The sequence below is a fragment of the Canis lupus genome, chromosome 19 (assembly GCF_003254725.2).
Source record: "Canis lupus dingo isolate Sandy chromosome 19, ASM325472v2, whole genome shotgun sequence".
In the NCBI taxonomy this organism is placed as follows: Eukaryota; Metazoa; Chordata; class Mammalia; order Carnivora; family Canidae; genus Canis; species Canis lupus.
The window spans coordinates 32241256-32260761 of NC_064261.1; the positions used below are offsets into that span (position 1 = coordinate 32241256).

Consider the following 19506-nt stretch of genomic DNA (forward strand, 5'->3'; position numbering starts at 1 on the left):
GAGTACCTTTTCATATATCTGTCAGTCATTTGCATGCCTTTTTTTTGAGAAATGTCGATTTGGTTTCTTTGTAGTGTTCTGTGAACTTTATACAATTGCTCCTTCCTTCCTTTATTCTACCTATATATCCTGTGGTGGACACTGGGGTACAGCAAGGAGCACCATAACATCCTTGCTTACATAAGCTTGTCTTTGGAGGGGTGGGCAGTGGGGAGACAAACGATGAGTGAACAAATGTATCACCTGGTTATGATGAGGACAGAGTAAGTTGAAACTCTGGAGGGTCTCTGAGCAGATTTTCAGTATAACTGTGCCTGTGGATAGCGGTGTCCTGTTGTTATTGGAGAACAGTTGGATGAGGAAACTTTTTGACTCCTGGTGGGCAGAAATGAACTTGATTGAACATTCTCTTCTAAAGGCAAGCCAGAACAGGCATGAATAAGATAATTCTGGCGGTTTTGTTAAGGAATCTATTGCGGGGCTGTTTTATTGAAACAAATCCAGGAGTATAAAAGGTGTTTCAGCTTCAATGGCATTATCACCATGCATGTTCCAGTCATATTCTCATGCAAGTCTATCATCCTAGTTCTTGCACTGAAATCTGGGCTCAAATCTCTTATTGATTGGAAGAGAACTGACATTTTTTAGTTGTTTTCCAAGCTAATACAAAATGATAATCAAGGCCTTATATAATTTCACCTAATCTTCACCTCAGCTGCATGAGATAGATGTTGGTATATAGCTTTATAGATGAATGATATTCAATAATCTGTCCAAACTTAGTCAGTTACTAAGTGGTAAAAGTTGATATTTGAATGCTAAATCCTTTGGCTCTTGTCTTAACAAAATGCTTATTAATTTGAGGTAATGAAATTGAAAATTGAACAGTGGTCCAAGGAAAACACATTTTTCATCTACCATGATTTCTGGATGGCTGGTGTCTATTTTGCCATAACTGAAACCATTTTATTTATTGCCTATTGATTTCTGGCTTTCCATGTTGCAGCTGCCAGAAAGTTGTCTGAAAGTCTCTTAGAAAGATCTCAAGACAGAGTGCTGTTGTTCTGTTCAAGCATCACATTAATTATAACAACAATCTCTACTGGCCAGTGTTGACCTGAGGGTCACCAAAATAAGAGCTGGTGAGTTCTCAGAGGGAAAACATCAGACAAATCTAATTTCTTTCCTGAGGATTGAATTTGTGAAACACATAGGAATTTATATTCATGGGCATTATTGTAGATGAGATGCATCTAAATATTAGAAATTGTTGACAATATCTCTTAGAATCATACCTGCACATTTAGGTTCTTTCATGGTCAATGGAAATTTTTACCTTAGGGATGCCTCTGTAGCTCAGTTGAGCATCTGCCTTTGGCTCAGGACATGATCCTGGGGTCCTAGAATCAAGTGCTGCATCAGGCTCACTGCAGGGATCCCGATACAGGACTCTATCCTGAGACTCCAGGATTGTGCCCTGGGCCAAAGGTAGGCACTAAGCCACTGAGCCACCCAGGCATCCCCAAAAATAAAATCTTAAAAAAAAAAAAAAGAAAGAAAGAAAGAAAGAAAGAAAGAAAGAAAGAAAGAAAGAAAGAAAGAAAGAGACATTTTCACCTTAAAGTTAAATGCCTTCCTCTCATTCTGGTATCTTAACTCCCTCTTTCCTATCATTGCCAAATTTCTTAAAATATTTTTAATATTCATTTTATCAAATTTTCAGTGTTTTTCTTGAAATCTATTACAGTTAGATCTTTGCCTCATAACTTAGTCTTTAAGGTTCTCAATGGACAAAGTGAGATTCATTCCTTTTACCTCCCTGGAGGTCAGTATTTGACATTAGTGATGCACCCACACTTCCTAAAACTTTTTCTTTGCTCCCAAAGACATAACTATTATTTGTGTCACTTGGATGGCTACAAGTAGTCCTCTCTTTGCATGGCTCCAATATATATAAGTTTCTGTTTCCATAGTTTAGTTAAATAACACCAGCCCCAAAAAGATGGCTCAAGCTTTGGTTATCACGATCTGTGAATTATGAATGATTGTGTAAACTTCACAGTTAGCTCTTAAGTCCAAAAATACAGATATGTATCATGATTAGAAATGCACATCATATATTTTAAAGTCTGCCATCATGGTGTATCTATTATTCACTTTATGCACAGACAGCAAAACATGTAGTTGTGTCACCTCCTTGTCTCTCAGTGATAAACCTACATGGTATTTTACAAAATAGATAATCAAAAGCAGAAATTGCCAGCAAAGATAAAAGTGAAGCAAAAAAAAGCCCCTCTAAAATATGACAATACTTGAGTAAAACATGAATGAAATGTAAGTGGACAAAATAGCTGACGGGAGGCATGTTCCACTGCTGCTTATAGGGAAACCTAGGCATGTGGCCCGAGGAACTTAGTGAAGACAAACTTACTGACATAAATGAGGAAAATGGTTGTCACAAAAAATAAGATGATGTCCGGGAGAAGTGATGCTAGCAAGGAACTTCACACTGAAGGAACTTTCAGAGATATTTCACAGTATTGAAAGCACCAAGGATAAAGTGTTAGCAGCTGACCCAAACTTAGAAGGGAGTATGAAAACTGGCCAAAGCTTAGAAAAAAAAAAAAAGACTACCTCTATATCAAGTTATATAAGTAGAAGAAGGCAATCTCTTGATAAGCTCTTTTTTTTCCTGTCAGGTAAGATACTTTAATTCCCTTCAAATGTTTTAAGTTACGATTTTTTTTTTTTGCAGTTTTATACCTTTATTTGACAATCAGTGATTAGTTCTCATCCACATTAACAGTCTATAGATTTTTGAAAGCGGTGACAGGTAAGTAGGTAACCAGCGTGTAGAGCTTGTTTGGTGAATCTTCATCCTCCTTACGTTTTCTGGATAACTGCACATGGATACGGTATGGAACGTTCCTTATTCCTTTGGCCCAGACAGCTTTGTTGAGCCTGGTGTCAATGTGCACATCTGGAGTTCCCATCTCCTTCATGGCAAATTTCCGAATCTCTTTGAGTGCCCGAGGGGCACGCTTCTTGAAACCCACTCCATGGATACGTTTGTGAATGTTGATGGTGTATTCTCTGGTCACTACCTCACTGATGGCAGAATGGCCCTTCTTCTCACCACCCTTTTTTGCGGGAGCCATTCTGCCGGGCCCTAGTTGGGTAAGTTACAATATATTAAATAAATGCGAGTTTTCCTATATTCTCATTTCTTATATGTTTATAGCCTACAATAAGTGTTTCTAATAGTTTCACGAAAAAATTTTTAAAAGTCACAGAACAATTGTAATTGATTTCCTAGATTGTTAGTATTTGTGTGAATGCAGCTTGCCCAGTCTTTTTTATAGTCCTTTACTATCACACAAAGCAAGAACTGCCAGTATGAGGTACCTCCAAGTTAATACAACTATACTTTTACACACTACCTTAACCTCAAACCATCCTCATCTCTTGCATTCTTGAGTTCAGTTATAATGAATAGGGTACAGGGGGTAGCCAGTAAATGTACTTTCCTTTTCTATTTACCCTATTTTCTAAGGCATCATAGACTCCTCTATTGCACACCCTTGCTTCTAATTAACCCTAAATTCTGTCCAGTATGTGTCCTAAACTTGGCTTGAATTTGACCCAATTTCCATTCCCACAGTTTAGCTTCAGTTTAAGTTCTTATAGTCACTCTCCTGTGACCACCTCCTGATTGTTCTTCCATCTACCAGTCTATTTTATCTACCCATACACTTCTCTCACAAATGCCAGAACCATTGATCTAAAAAAATAGTCCAGTTACACAAACCGTCCAGTTTGCAAAACACTACTGTTGATTGTCTTCTGTCTTTGATGAGCCTAACTTTTCAGTATTTCTCAAATAAATCCTGCCTCTTTATACCTCCATGCCTTTCCTCATGATGTTTCCTCCTTCTGGGAGGTCTTCTCCTTTTCTGGGCTGACTCCATTTATACATACTTTAAGATCCATTACAAGTGTTTCCCATCTGAGCAAAAGTCTTTTCAGTGTTACCAAGTTACTTAGTTACTGCTTTGTCTGCAGTTCTACAATGCTTTATTTATAATTCTATGATGTACCAGTCATGGAGTAACATTTATTTGTTTATTTGTATACCCACATTTCCTGATAGACTCTAACTCTTCAGGGTGAAAACCTTGTCTCATTCCATGCTGCAGTGCAAGAAAAGCACAAAAGCAATAATAACACCAGTGTCAATATCATATACTCCTTATAATATACATATTTCCATTAAATGTATTTCTACCAAACTACTAATCAATGATGTACAATCTCTATTTGATAGGTTTAGCTAAAGTGTGCCAGCACATATAGGAAGGTATTGTTTGAAACCCAAAAGTTGAAGTAGCTTCTTTTAGACACCAGTAACTCCAATACATGCATTTAAGTCTTAGATGTTTCTACAAAACAAATAGTTCAGTTTTCAGGACGCACATTGAAATTTAAACACACCTTTCATGCATCAGGCCCTTGGTGGGTAATCCCATCCCTTTGCCAGTGACCTCCCCTTTCAGAAGATTCCTCTCTGGGAGCCCCTCTATGAACAAGGTCTGACCAGCGGCTCCTGCCTGGGAGTGTCCTGGGACATGTTTATGTGGTACAAGCAAAGGAAAAGCAGAGAAACACATTCCTGTCTGTTGCTCAGAATATAAATCTGTCACAGGAGCCTTCCAAAGACAGTTTGGCCAAGGAGTAATGAAGTGAGGGAATCTGTAGGTGACCAGGGATGACACAGTAAACTCCAAATAATTCAATATGATTAGGGAATTAGCAAGGACCTAGGCGAGCTGGTGAGAAGAGATGCGTAAATTTCCCCTGGCGTAAATGAGCGGGAACTCAGCCTATCCAGGAAAGGGAGGCGACTGTTCTCTAAAGCTGGCTCAGATTTTAAAAGCTCTACATCTTTAAACAAATCCAAAGGATTAGCCTTTGAAGATGAAGTCAGTATTGACAAAGAAGAGGTGGGTCGACAGAACCACAAAAGGTTCTGTCTGCAGACTGGCTGGGAACACGGGCGTGGCTGCTGCCCCAGAGGCTGGTGCAGGGAGGTGGGTCAGCGCAGCAGAAGCTGGGATTCTCTACGTGGCTGCAGTTCCGTTTTTAACACTGTGCGGGGAATCCGGGAATCCCTGACCACCTCGGACACACCAACCTTTCTTTGAACTATAGGCTTTGTTTCCTCCCCACCCCACCTCCAGACCAAATCTCCAAAAATATTATTCATCGTATTCATAATGTTAATAACAATGCTTCAAAAACATATTTTAGTTTTCATTGTGCTTTTATGCATATTTATCTCATTTGTGTCTCTTAATAACCCAGTAGATAGGAAGATAGATTAGACACTGACCTTTTAAAAATTGCTTAGTTCCTCCTTAGATTTTTCTCTATCTGCAAAATATCATATGTTCATTTAACAAACTTGAGAAAATATAGGTGTGGATTAAGAAAAAAATTTCAATCACCTGTAACCCCTTCATAAAGCTACATGTCCTTTTAATTTCATATACCACTTTATATTATACATACTATTTCATAGCTTGTGACATATTTTTCAATTTTTAAAAATTTTGAAAATATTTATCTATCAGTAAATACACAATTACATAATTTTAAAAAATTGAAACCTAGTTGGCACACACTGTTACATGAGTTTCAGGTATACAACATAGTGATTGGATAAGTCTATATATTATGTTATGCTAAACACAACTGTAGCCAGCCACCATCAGTGCTCCTACAATGCTATTATGGTATTATTGACTGTATTCCCTAGGCTGTAACTTTCATCCTTTGATTTATTCATTCCATAACAGGAAGCCCGTACTTCCCATTCCCCTTCACCCATTTTGCCCATTCCTGCACTCCCCATTAGGTAATATTTTTAAATGTCTGCATATAGGTACTATTATGTTGAATCAATATGCTTTGATTAATTTAACTGATCCCTTTGTGCTGGATACTTGAATCATTTTCAATGTTCACTGTTGAATATAATTATTAAAATTGTTTTTCCATATGAATAAATCAAATTGGTTATTATTCTATCATTATGTAGAAACATACATAGAAATTACATGATTAGTAAAATAGTATGACATTAGATAAATATTAACATTCGAAGTAACAATTTGTTAACATCCTTGTGACTAAGTCATCAGGCCTTTCAAAGATTATTTCTTGGGTCCTTAAAATTGGATGGATTCTGCTTTCATGCAGGTCTTCCAGAGCTTTCAGTCAAGGAAAAGGAATCTCTGTCTTCACCCTGGAATTGCAAACTGTCTTTGTACGCACCCACGATTGTGTCTCATCCTTCCTCAGTTTTAGATGCCATCCAGCTACTAACATTTTCAACAGTAGTTCAAAAACCAATTTCCCAATGGTCACATATACCAGGCAGTATGTAATTATATACTGGCACATACAGCACACGCCCAAGAACTGGTCCCTGCCTCACATTGCATGCAGTTCAGCTAAGAATACAAACAGGAGAAGAATGATTAGAAGTCAAATTTATAGGAACTCCTGGGTGGCTCAGTGGTTGAGCATTTGCCTTTGGCTTAGGACGTGATCCCGGGGTTCTGGAATCTAGTCCCTCATCGGGATCCCCAAGAGAGGCTGCATCTCCCTCTGCCTATGTCTCTGCCTCTTTCTCTATGTCTCTTATGAATAAATGAATAAAATATTTAAAAAAAGAAGTCAGATTTATAAATGCTGTGATGTAGAGAAGACATGGAGGTCATATCACTGCAGAGAGAAGTTTCTAACCCAGATTGAGAAGTTGAAGAAGCTAATTGGACAAAAGATGAGGTATATGTGCTGCATTTACACTGATGACTGTGAATTAGCCAGGATGTGGAGGGGGCTGGCACTGGGAGTGGGGGATGTCTCAGGCAGAGGAAATCATTTTTACTATGTTCCAAAGGGGATGTAAGGATGACTCATTTATTGGTGCTCTTATTCTCTGTGGCTGCTTGATAAATACAGCTCAAGCATGGAGAAGAAACAGGATGTGGGTACAATGTCAGTGGTGAGTCAGTATGAGAGCCTCTAGTCCTTATAGTTGATTTGGGGTGCCTCGGCCCCAAATTGTATCCCAGCATGTAATAAGAACCTGCAGATGAGAGTTATGTCACTGTCAGTAATGCTTGAAAAGTTTTGAAAATATTTGAGGTGGTCAAATGATAAACTTATTTTTGTTAATGGGGCAAGAATATTTCAAGACACTTTGTACTAGTAGACTGCATTGACTCAGTTAATTCTAGAACATGTTGCTAAATAAGTGGTTTGTGGGCATTTTGAAAATCATATGATAACTTCTTGCCATCTGTATAGATTCACTAGGAATATGTCACACCAAACTAATCTCATTGCAAAGTTAGAAGATTCTAATTTCAGAAAAGCATATGGGACAAAATGTTAAACCTGAAGAGAAGTATAGAAAACAGAGATGACACTATAAAAACAGTCTAGTTGCAAACTTAGATTGCCTTAATGTTAGTTTGTAGTTCCTGTTAGGGGAGAATTGATCATCCTGTGTTTGATCACTGCATCTGAAACAGTGGATTTTAGTGTAGCTAGCATTTTTTCATTTTATTTTTTTAAATTTAAGTTAATTAACATAAAATGTATATTAGTTTCAGAGGTAGAGTTCAATGATTCATCTTTTTTAAAAAAGATTTTATTAATTTATTCATGACAGACACACACACACAGAGGCAGAGACATAGGCAGAGAGAGAAGCAGGCTCCATGCAGGGAGCCTGATGTGGGACTCGATCCTGGGACTCCAGGATCATGCCCTGAACCAAAGGCAGATGCTCAACTGCTGAGCCACCCAGGCTTCCCTCATCAGTCTTATATAACATCCAGTACTCATTCCATCAAGTGACTTCCTTCATATCCATCATGCAGTTATACCACGCCCCCCACCTCCCTTCCAGTGACCCTCATGTTTTTTCCTAGAGTTTAGAGTCTTTTATGGTTTGTCATCCTCTCTGATTTCATCATTTTTATTTTTCCCTCTCTTCTTCTGTGATCCTCTGTTTTGTTTCTTAAATTCCACATATCAGTGAGATCATATAATTGTCTTCCTCTGATTGACTTATTTTGTTTAGCATAATACCCTCTAGTTCCATCTACATTGTTGCAAGTGGTAAGATTTCATTTCTTTTGATGACTGAGTAGTATTCCATTGTATACATATACCACATCTTCTTTATACATTCATCTGTTGATGGACATCTGGGATCTTTCCATAGTTTGGCTATTGTGGACATCGCTGCTATAAGCATTGGGGTTCAGGTGCCCCTTTGGATCATTACATTTGTATCTTTGGGGTAAATATCTAGTAGTATAATTCCTGAGTTGTACGGTAGCTCTACTTTCAACTTTTTGAGGAAACTCCTTACTGTCTTCCAGAGTGGCAGTATCAGCTTACATTCCCATCAACAGTGTAAAAGGGCCCCCTTTCTCTGCATCCTCACCAACTTCTGTCCATTCCTGACTTGTTAATTTTAGTCATTCTGACTGGTGTGAGGTGGTAATCTCACTGTGGTTTTGATTTGTATTTCCCTGTTGCTGACTGATGTTGAGCATGTTTTTATGTGTCTGTTGGCCATTTGTATGTCTTTTTTTAAAAGATTGTATTTATTTATTTGAGACAGAGAGAGAGCACAAGCAGGAGGAGCAGCAGGTAGAGGGAGAGGGAGAAGCAGGCTTCCCACTGAGCAGGGAGCCCGATGTGGGGCTCAATCCCAGGACATTGGAGAAATGTCTATTTAAATTTTCTGCCCATTTCTTGATTGGATTATTTGTTCTTTTCGTGTTGAGTTTGATAAGTTCTTCATAGATTTTGGCAATTTGAGGAGGAATGCAGATGTGCCAGTGCTCAGAGATGAAGAATTGGGATACAGTGCCATGTAGGGATGGCAGTAGGGTTATTGTGTGTGAAGAGAAACTTACAGAGAACATGAAGACAGTCTTTAAATTTTTAAACTTTTGGGGTGCGTCAGTGGCTCAGTTGGTTAAGCATCCAACTCCTGATTTCTGCTCAGGTTGTGATCTCAGGGTCCTGGGATAGAGCCCCATGCTGGGCTCTGTGCTCACCAAACAGTCTGCTTGTCCTTCTGCCCCTCCCTCAGCTTGTGTGCACTCTCTCTCAAATAATAAATAAATAAACAAATAAATAAATAAATAAAATGTTTAAAATTTCTTAAATCTGTCAGCATTTTTTTCACCAGTTTTATAAAATTCTCAACCATTTTTGTCTTTAAATATTGCTTCTGCCCCTTTCTCTCTTTTCTCCTTCTAGGACTCCAGTGAACGATTTGGCTATTAAACCTATCATTTGGGGTTTTATTATGTGGTTTTGCAGTTATAGTTATAGAATTCCCATTCCATTTTACATTATTTCGTATGTTTTCAGTTCTGTGATGAAATTTTTAATTCTCTTTTTATCTTCCTCAACACCAAAGGCATTGTTGTTGAAAGGCTTTATCTAATAAGTTCAATAACTGGACACCTTATAGATCTAATTCTATCTTCTGTTATTTCTATTTATTACTGATCTTTTTTGCCTTATATCTTTGTAGACCTACTTTTCTTTTGATTGTGTTTTCAACATTGTACTAAAAATTTTTTTGTGGAAAGAGTGGTGGAACCAGAGATGATATATTTCTCTAGCAAGTGTTTTTCTGTTAGTGCTGAAAGAAACCAGGGGAACTAGCAGTCAGTGGTCACCTTAATCCAGCTTAACAGCCTGAATGGCCCTTAAAATCTCATAGTCCATTCAGATGACATGAGGCTGTCCATGTAAGGACAGGTTTATTTTGATTCACCTTTATTTTTAGGATTATAATGTAAAATATGGGGATTTGTTACCTCCCCATCATTCCCCCTTGGCTGGCTCTGGATTTAACTCTTGCCCCTTTAGCCCCATGAGGCTAAAAACTGGGGGAGTACTGCTTAGCCTCACTACCCTGCATCCAGAGTCAACATCTGCTTTCACAGGAAATACAGCCCCTACCAAAATTATATCTCTAGATTTCCATTTTCTTCTGGATCTTGGCCTGGAACGTCTCCATTACTTCAGTAGCTTTGAAAACACTTCACTCATCTCTTCTTATTTTCTGTAGGAGGATTGGTCCTAATTACCAAGTGTGTAATTACTAGAAGCCATTAAGTGAGAGAATAGATTTGTTCTGTTTTGTCCGGTGGTTGGATGAAATCTGATGGATGGAATTTACAAAGAGGCCAATTTCTACTATACCAAAGGAATAACTTTAACTTCCTAGCAATTATCCTAACAATAATAAAATGGGCAGCTTATGAAATTGAGAGCTTTCTGTCATGTCTTAGTTAAAATGATGCTTTGTCAACATCATTTCTTTTGGGAAATCTTTAGTGGCAGAGGGAGGGTAACTTGTATCCTGTGGGATTGTTTAAATATGGAACACATGAGATTTATTTGACATTTTCTGAACCTAAGACAAATCTCAGCCTAACTTAGTCCAAACAGAATTCTGGTTTTCTCCTCCATCTCTGTAATGGCACCAGGACTGCACCCCCTCTCAAATGTTCAGGCTTCAAACCCAGGAGTAGCCTTCATTATTACTCTTTCCTTCACATTCCACATCTGATTCATTAATAAGAATTGTCAGTTCTCCTCCAAAATGTATCTTGGACCTGACTACTTCACTTCTCATCCACAACCCTAATCTAAACTACTATATTAGTGTGCTAGAGTTGCCATAACAAAGCACCACAGACTGGGTGGCTTAAGCAACAGAAAGGTATTGTCTTATAGTACTAGATATAGAAATCCAAGATCAAGGTGCCAGCAAGATTGGTTTCTTCTGAGGCCCCTCTCCTTGGTAGTAGATAGCCATCTTCTCCCTGTGTCTTTACATGGTCTTCTTTCTATACCTGTCTGTGTTCTAATCTTTTCTTATGAAGTCATCAGCCACATTGGTTTAGGATCTGCCCCCAATGACTCCACTTTACTTTAATTACCTCTTTAAAGACCCTATTTCCACATACAGTCACATTCAGAGGTACTTCAGGTTAGAGCTTTAACATGAATTTGGGGGGACACAGCTCAGCCCATAACAGCTACCATCTTTCTTTGCTCTGACAAAACAATAGGTTCCTTCCATTTCTTTTGGCTTCATTCTCCCTCAGCCCCAACCAACCACTTAGCAACCAGAGCGATTTTTCTGAAGTGCAAATTATGTCACATTATTCCTGTGCTGAAAACACTGCAAAGAAGCCAGAATAAAATTCACATGTAGGTCCACAAGCCCTGTTTGATCTGACCTTTACCCACCTCTCTGACCTCACCTTCCACCAAATTTCACTCTCATTGGCTACACTGGCCCTCTGTTATCTCTTTAAACATTCAAAGTTTGCTCTCAGGAATTTTGACTGTGCTCAATTCTTTTTTTGCTTAGAAATTCTTCTAGTCTTTTTTTTTTCTGTCATTTCCTCCATAACCCTTTATTCATGCTCTTACTAAAGCAACAACACATTCTACCTCCACCTTCTATTACATAGCCCTCCTTTATTTTATTCATATTACTTCAAAGAGTCTGAAATTGTAAAATGTGTCTATTGTCTGCATGTCTATTACTTACTTTGCATTCTAGAATGAAAGTACCTTGGGGACAGGAGCCCTGCCTGTCTTGTACACTGCTGTTCCCCATGCCAGATGCAGTGTCTGCCTTGGGAGATTCCCAGGAAATGTTTGTTCCGTCACTGATTTCAAGAGTAGAGAGTCTGAAAAATCCCTCCCCTTCCCCTTAACATTTTAGTAAAGTTAGTTCATAGACTTCATATCACTGGGTGGGGGTGGGAGGGGTGGCAAACAAATCCTTTTTCGAAAAGCTTAGGGTAGAGAATTACTAAATCTGAAATGGCAAATTGGTTTCTTCTCATGTGGGAACACTGATTATTTGGAAGTGGTTGAGGACTTTGAGACACTGCCTGAACTCATTGAGAGTGTCATGATTGATTAGTAATGTCTGCCTTTGGCACCTTGTGAGAGTGTTCAGATCATGTGCTGAATGCCTGCTGTTGTAGGCTAAATGGTGTCTTATACCATCAAGAACTTGTCTTATATTCAGTGGTGCTTTAGGAGGAATTAAAGACTAAAATGTTCTCAAATATGGATTCATATAATCATGGGGTTTATTTAAAACTATGCTAACTGGAGACTAAAACTTTGGGAAAACTTGACATATTCAGTTCCCTATCTACATGAAGATAAGTAAATTTAAGCATCCATTATCAATGACTAAGAATTTTAAAATACTTTCAAAGATAGAATGTCTTCAACTTTTCTAGTAAACCTACTTACATTTTCTATCTTCACTTGGCTGTCATTTGGGTGGTCCAGGAACTGTTCCAAATATACACCAGAAATCACTGTTTAGCTTGAGCACATGTCCTCCTGTTAAGTTTCTAGTGAAAATAGAATATAATTTCTTCTGTTCATTCATGAATTCAAAAGTTGGCACACATACTTTGAACATCCACTATGTGTAGGTGTATCAAGGGTATAGAGGTGAAGGAATATTGCTGTGCTTTCCACAGGATCCCAACCCAATGGTGAAAAGGCAACTGCAGGATCCTGTGGTATGTTCTGTGCTGTTCTCAGTGTTACAGACACTGTTGAACTTGGAAACAGAAATCTAATTGCTCTTCAGTCTTCTGTTCTTCAGGAGAAATAGTACCATTTCCTTTAAGCTTCAAAATCACATCAGCATAATTTCCTCAGACAGACCCCATGGCCAACTTCAGTGCCAATAATATTTAACCACACCGTCGGGTATACCCAGCCTCAGAGACACAGAGCCAACCACAGCCCCACGAGTTCTGACCAAGCCTAAGTATTGTTGCCAAAAGAAATTCCTTAGACTGATTGAATACTCAAATCTTGAGGCAACCCTTCAAGATTTTTGCCACTGAAGATTATGTTTGCAGACCAATCAGCAAAATGTAGAATGGGATTATCCTGCTGGTGGTTTGGATAAGGAAAAGCACATTCTTTACTGTGTAGATGAAAGTTGGGAAAACAGTTGAGGAGGGTGTTGTCCATATGAGTTCTCTAGATCCTATAATTAAGGATACCTGGGACTTTGGGAATATTAGGCGTAAGCTAATAGATGCAAACATTTTAGGAAACACCAAGGGAGCATTCCACATTTTCCCAATTATTTAGCAAAACATAGCTCTTGGTCTCTTTGCATGAGCAAGATAATCAAGGCAGCCACTCTGTGACCTTCAATGTCATTAGAGCAGTTGTTAATGAGGGCATGATACCTAGTGACCAGATAGCAGCTGGCTGCTAGTTCCCAAGGATCAAGCCAACTGTTCTGGGCTTCCTGATCAAAACAACCAAGACTCTCATTTCCAAAAACCAGGGTCCTTTTCTAAAGGTAAAGTGTATGGGTCCTCTCCATGTATATTTGCCTTAAAGAAGGCTGTAAAACAAAAGTCTCCACCGTTGGGGTTGTCATTATTGAATAGGCAACAAACAAACAAACACGCAAATACTTAAAACCATCCATTTGAATTATAGGATATATACATGTAGATATTTATTATATTTGATCTCATGTGTCCTATGTGTATCTTTATGTGTGTGTATCTTTATTTGTACCTATGTGTTTGTATTCCTATGTCTATGCCTGCATGAATATATCATATATAAAATATATCTATATATCAGATGTAAAATGCATTTGCATTTGGAAGAGCATATGGAGACAGTCTTGGAAAATTGGTAAAGCTGCCAGAGTTGCATAGCTCCTCCTTGCATACCCTTGAGCTCATTCTCTGTGTCCTGCGCTCTGCTCCCCAACACCAAACCTGGTAGGAAGTAATCTAACCCCAACTATGGGCCTCTATTGGGTTTGCCACGAGAACATGATTGTATTGGGTCTTCTCATCTGTCATTTATAGGTAAGAAATCTGAGATGAAATGAAAAATGAGAAGTCCAGAGACCATCTTACAGGAGCTCCTTCTCATCTTCCTGATCTAAATATCACTATTTGGAGAGGACCATATAATTCAGATTCTCTTATTTGCTTTCTTCAAAACTCTCACCATAATTTATTAATTATCTTAGGTTTGTCTATTTGGTCATTTGTGCAGTGTTTGTATGTCTCTCTCTTATGAGAAAGCAAGCTGTGTGATATCCAAGGTCCTGTCTCTCACTTCCCATGGTAGCCCCAACACCAGTGCACAGTGTTTAATGCCCCAGCAGGTTCCTGGACGCCCAGGAAACCCCAATTTGCTATCTCACTCAATTCTGAGTGCTCTATAATTGCTACTACCCTGATGGTCCTGTTCCTCTGGAATGGTGGTTTCACTTATTCAAACACCCCCTCACCCGCCTCTGCAAAAGTACTGAATGCCTCTTCCGAGACAAACCTTGTGGAAGGTGCTAAGGACACTAACATGAATAATATATGGTGTTTCTCCTTGGGAAGTTTGTGGATTAATGGGGGAGAGGAATACTAAGCAGACAAAGGGCTCTGAGAGAAGAAACCACAGGGCACTTGTAGGCTCAAAGGATGGTCCCCTAGCCCACGTTGGATGGGCAAGGAAGTCTCCTAGAGGAAGGGGCTCAGAATGTTTCAAAAAATGTTTAAAAACTGAAATGCTTTATTTTTTTCCAGTTTTGGCATAAGATTGACGTATAACATTGTATCATATCATTTTATTTATTTATTTATTATTTATTTATTTATTTATTTATTTATTTATTTATTTATTTATTTGGATTGGAAATAAAAGGCACAGCATAGGGAATATAGTCAATGATGTTGTAATAGTATTGTATGGTAACAGATGGTAGCTACATTTGTGAGCATAGCATAACATACAGAGATGTTGAATCATTGTGTTGTACACCTGAAACTAATGTCGCATCACTTGTTAACGATCCTCAAAGTAAAAAAATAAAAAAGAAAGCTTAGACAAGTCACTTAATTTCAATGACTAAATCATAGGATACTTGAGGATTTTTCACTCCTCTAAATAGAGGGTAGGGAATATACAGTTGAAATGAAAATTGTCTTAAAGGTAAAAGCAGTAATGAATTAATCCTCTGAATGGAGACTGTGTTTAGGAAGATCTTGAAGGACCAGGAGGATTTAGACTGCTAGAAAGGAGCCGGTCTTGGTGTGGGGGTCGCAGTGGGGGAGGGGAATGCAGCGTGGTCCAAGGAAAGAAGTCCCATGTACAAAGACAGCAGAGTTGTTTGGGGTGTACCAGGTGTTCGGTGTGGTGGGCACATTGCATAAAACACAGGGGAGGGTGAGGGAGAGAGATGGTCCTGGGCAGGCAGCGTGTATCTTGAGAGGGCCAAAGCATTTTGGAATACAGCCTAATCACTATGGGGAAGCACAGAAGAGATCGACATGATCAGAATTGTTTTTAAAAAGTTCACTCTGATTGCAGGGTAGGGAGGGCTTGTACAGTGTGCATTCATTCGCTCACTCATTCATCCACAAGCTTTATTTAGTACCTACCTGGGACACAGTGCCAGGTGCTAGGGATGAATGATGATGAGAGCAGAACAGAGTCTCTGATTCTTTAGTCTTCTGGTCTAGTGGAAAAGACAAATCCGGCACCAGAAGTTAATAGAAAAGCACAAGTTGTGATAATGGCCATTAAGGGGAAGAAGGAGGAGCTGTGGGAGCATTGGACAGGACCAGGAGACTATGAAGAGGAAGCAATACCTGTGTTGACTTTTGACCAATGATGAGTTGTCCGCTGACCCTGCTCATTGTCCCAGTGAAAAGTGTTCTGGCTTTGAACCCAGGTGGTATCAGTGGACTTGACAGAAGGAGGCAACCTAGAAAGATCTTAGGGAGGTAGAACCGATAAGACTTGAAGGCATTTGGAGTAGGGACAGGGGAGACAGAGCCAAGTCAGAGAGAAACAAGTCAGGAATGATCTAGGTGTCTGGCTTGGGCACTCTGTGAGGCCATTGCTGAGAGTTCAGCACAGAAAGGCACAATGACAAGGCTTCCTGTATCTTCTAAGCACTTGTGCCGAGCCTGTCTCACTTTTCACGACAGCCTTATTTGCTAGCCCCCCTTCTATCTGTCAGGCACCCTACTAAGTGCTTTACATGTATTAACCCTCAGATAGACAGGGGCTCTTAACATATGGAGGCCCAGAGAGGCAAAGTAACCTGATTTGGGGCTATAAGCTCATCACTTACAGAGGCTTATCTGGAAGCCACATCTGCTGCTCTCCAGAGGGAGTGGCTGTACCCACGCTGCCAGAGTGAGTTGGGGCTATCTACAAGATACATTTATCCCTCCATATTTGCCTTTCATTAGAATTGTCAGTCCCCTGACTCAGAAGGCATCATCTAGTGCTAACATTTAATGGCAGCTGAGTGCTGGTGAGCTTTATTTGTCAACCCTTTATGGCAGCATTTGATTAAAACCTCAAGTTCTCCCTGAGCTAATAGGACTTGCTAACAGTGCAACGCAACCGTCAAGGGACATGAAAACTGACTGTCCTACCAATTTCCCGGCCACCTTGGGAGCGCCAGATACCATTGGGAGGACACTGGCTGAACAGGACACCCCTAGGTGTGAGAGAAGAGGGAAGGGGTGGAGGCTCACAGGTGCTAAAAATCTCTGAGGTGCTGGAGACATTTCACAGTGAGGGAAGCTCCGGCGCAGACCAGCTGAGGTCTTAATAAAGTTACATGACTAACAAGTTGCTAGGAAGCCTGGATTTGAATCCAGGTCTATCTACATCCCTTGTCCCACCAGAAATGATGTGGACGGGGAGAGGTAGAAGAAAGTGGGAGAGTTGTGTTTGGAAAGGAAGGTCGTGAGGCTTTCTGGTGCAATAGGAAACATATCTTCTTCCTGAGGCTCTAAGGGGCAGAATTAGGACCAAGAGCAGAATTCAGGTTAAGCCAGCAAACGCAAGCTGTGCTGTGTGCTAGGCCCTGTGCCAGGTGCTGAGGTGTCAGGAACAAAGCACCATCTTCAGCCTCTTATAGCTCACAGTTGGGGGAGAACAGACAGACACTCAGCCTGATACTTCTCACATGAGCCCCACATCCTGAGCACACTAAAGGAGCCAGGAGTGAAGGAATGGGGCCTGATTGCCTCTGACCGGGCTTTCTGGGGAACACTTGGGGCAGATGATGTCCTTTATGAGGGCTTCAGTGAACAAGCAGAGCCCTGACAAGTAGAGACAGAGGGAGGACATTTCAGGGAGCAGGGACAGCAGGAGCAAGGGCACTGAGGCAGAAGACTTAACGGAGTATTTAGGAAGAGCGAGTGACGTCGGGACATGATTAGCAGGTAGGTTCTCTTTGGAGAAATGTCAGCCATGAGCCTGGAGGTGGACTGTGGGGAGCCTTGAACATCAAGCTTCCTGAGGTAAGAGTTGTCTTGCTTTAAGCCAACTAGAAAGAGGAACATCTAGATTTACACGAAGATATTTGCTGTTGGCTGGAGCTCCTTACGATGCTGCTAGTAAGGTGATGGCTGTTGAAGTTCAAGATTTGCTCCCAGTGGGGGGAGAAAACCTCCCAACCCACATCCATCACAAATGTTCTTTGTGAGTACACACACGGCCCGGTCACTTTGCTTTTAAACAGGAGCCTGAGATCAGAGGTAGCCCAAAAAGATTTGAAAGTGTGTTAGACCATTGAGGACTGTCAGCTGAGAAGAGATGACACCTGGGTTAGGATGGCAAGGGAACTTGGGGAACCAGATGCTGCAGGGGTACCCTGGGAATGCCAGCCGTTTGGCATTAGCCAGATGTGAGAGGAACAAAGCGAATGATACACTGACGTTTCCTTTCTGATGACTATCTTGCCTTGCGTATTTATGGTAAAACAAGCACCAACATGTTTTGGCATTTTTTCAAATATTTGACTCTTGATTGCAAAAAAATTGTAACAGGCCTCTTAACTGCTTAGTTAACTTCCTTAGTCAGGAAGAATGGATGTTGCTAGAATTATTATTATTTTTTACCATTCCCCTCCAACCCAACTCTGGTATTTTTCACATAGTTGAAGAAAGACAAATAGTTGAAGAGAGGCAATTGTTGGTCTTTAAATGGAAGTGCATGGAAGAATGTGTTGGGAGAAGCAGCATTTAAGAGGTGAAAGATTACCATGTATTTAGCGTTTGAGCCCATCCATCTTTGAGGGCAGAAGTCTTTAATCAGGACCGAGTGATTACAGGGATAATGTCAAGATAAAAATCATATGCATTCTAGCATTTGAAAAAATTCTCTACTTTCCGTCACTAATGGTAGCTTAGATTATTAGCACAGAGATCATTCTAGAGATCTAATGGGCCCTTGCTGGTTCTACTCTTGGCAGGCCTTGGGGTCCGGGTTCACCTTTGTAATTTGGCCTTTAGCTTGGAGTCTGTCTGTGTCTCCGCAAGCACATTGATTTGGAAGCTGAATGCATCTTTAGAAGTGACTCTTACTAAGGGATTCCGTGCTAGTCATCCTTAAGATAACCAGTGGGTTGATTGAAGCCAGTGTTGCAACCAAGTGGATTGAGTGGGCAGCTGCAATTTCCCTTTCCTCTTGGGGAGGGCTATGTGGTGGGATATCACTCGTGTTGTTGTATAGCTTTCATTTTAGTGCTTGTGGTCCCTTGCTGTTTACAGAATGCCTTCCCCTATCTTGCCTCCATTTAATGGACACTTGTTGAGAGCTCATTATGTAGAGGCTCTGTGCTAGGTGTTGAGATGCATAAGCAAGCAAGAGACGTAATCCCTTCCTGATGAGGCATATAGGGCAAGTGTTCCTTCCTTCCCCATTCCTTCTGGCCTTCAACAAATGTTTACAGGATATCTATCATGAATGCCATTGATCTGGGTGCTAGGCCTAAGGCAGAGCCAAATCTTGGCCCTCAGGCTCCTTGCTTTGTGGAAAGAGATGTTGAAAACTCACTATGTAATACGTCAGGAGTTTATGAGAACTGTGAAGAAAAATAAAGCCGGGAATACAGAAAGTCTTAATCAAGGGATCACTTTTCTTATCTCCTGGTGGGATTAGTAAACCTATTCTTAGGATGTGAATAACAAGGTGCAGGATGCATGAAACTGTCCCGGTCCTGCAGTGAGCTGCCCACAGATGTAGGATTCACCTGTGGGCTCCACTCTTCTGGTTCTCAGCTCTGTGCCAGGGCACACTGCCAGTCACCACACTCTGCTCCCTTCGGCTTGAGGTTCTACCAAGTGGGGGGATGTTTCCCTTAAATAGCATCCAGTTTAAAGACTATCTCCCGGAGCACCTGGGTGGCTCAATGGTTGAATGTCTGCCTTCAGCTCAGGTTGTGATCCTGGGATCCTGGGATCGAGTCCTGCATTGGGCTCCCCCAGAGGGAACGTGCTTCTCCCTCTGCCTATGTCTCTGCCCCTCTCTGTGTCTCTCATGAATAAATAAAGTCTTAAAAATACA

At 40.4% G+C, this 19506-nt stretch overlaps 1 protein-coding gene across 1 annotated transcript; it reads right to left on the bottom strand.

The window, feature by feature from the left end:
- Nucleotides 1–2739: 2739 nt before the first annotated feature.
- LOC112649865 (60S ribosomal protein L31-like) lies at nucleotides 2740–3158 on the bottom strand. Its single transcript, XM_035702355.2, has one exon. It carries the CDS (start codon nucleotides 3156–3158, stop codon nucleotides 2808–2810), a length of 351 nt encoding a protein of 116 aa, XP_035558248.1. The 3' UTR covers nucleotides 2740–2807.
- Between the last annotated feature and the right edge of the window lie 16348 nt (nucleotides 3159–19506).

What these genes read in the sequence shown, in the direction of transcription:
- LOC112649865 (XM_035702355.2), bottom strand. Translation starts at nt 3,158, where the DNA reads ATGGCTCCCGCAAAAAAGGGTGGTGAGAAGAAGGGCCATTCTGCCATC.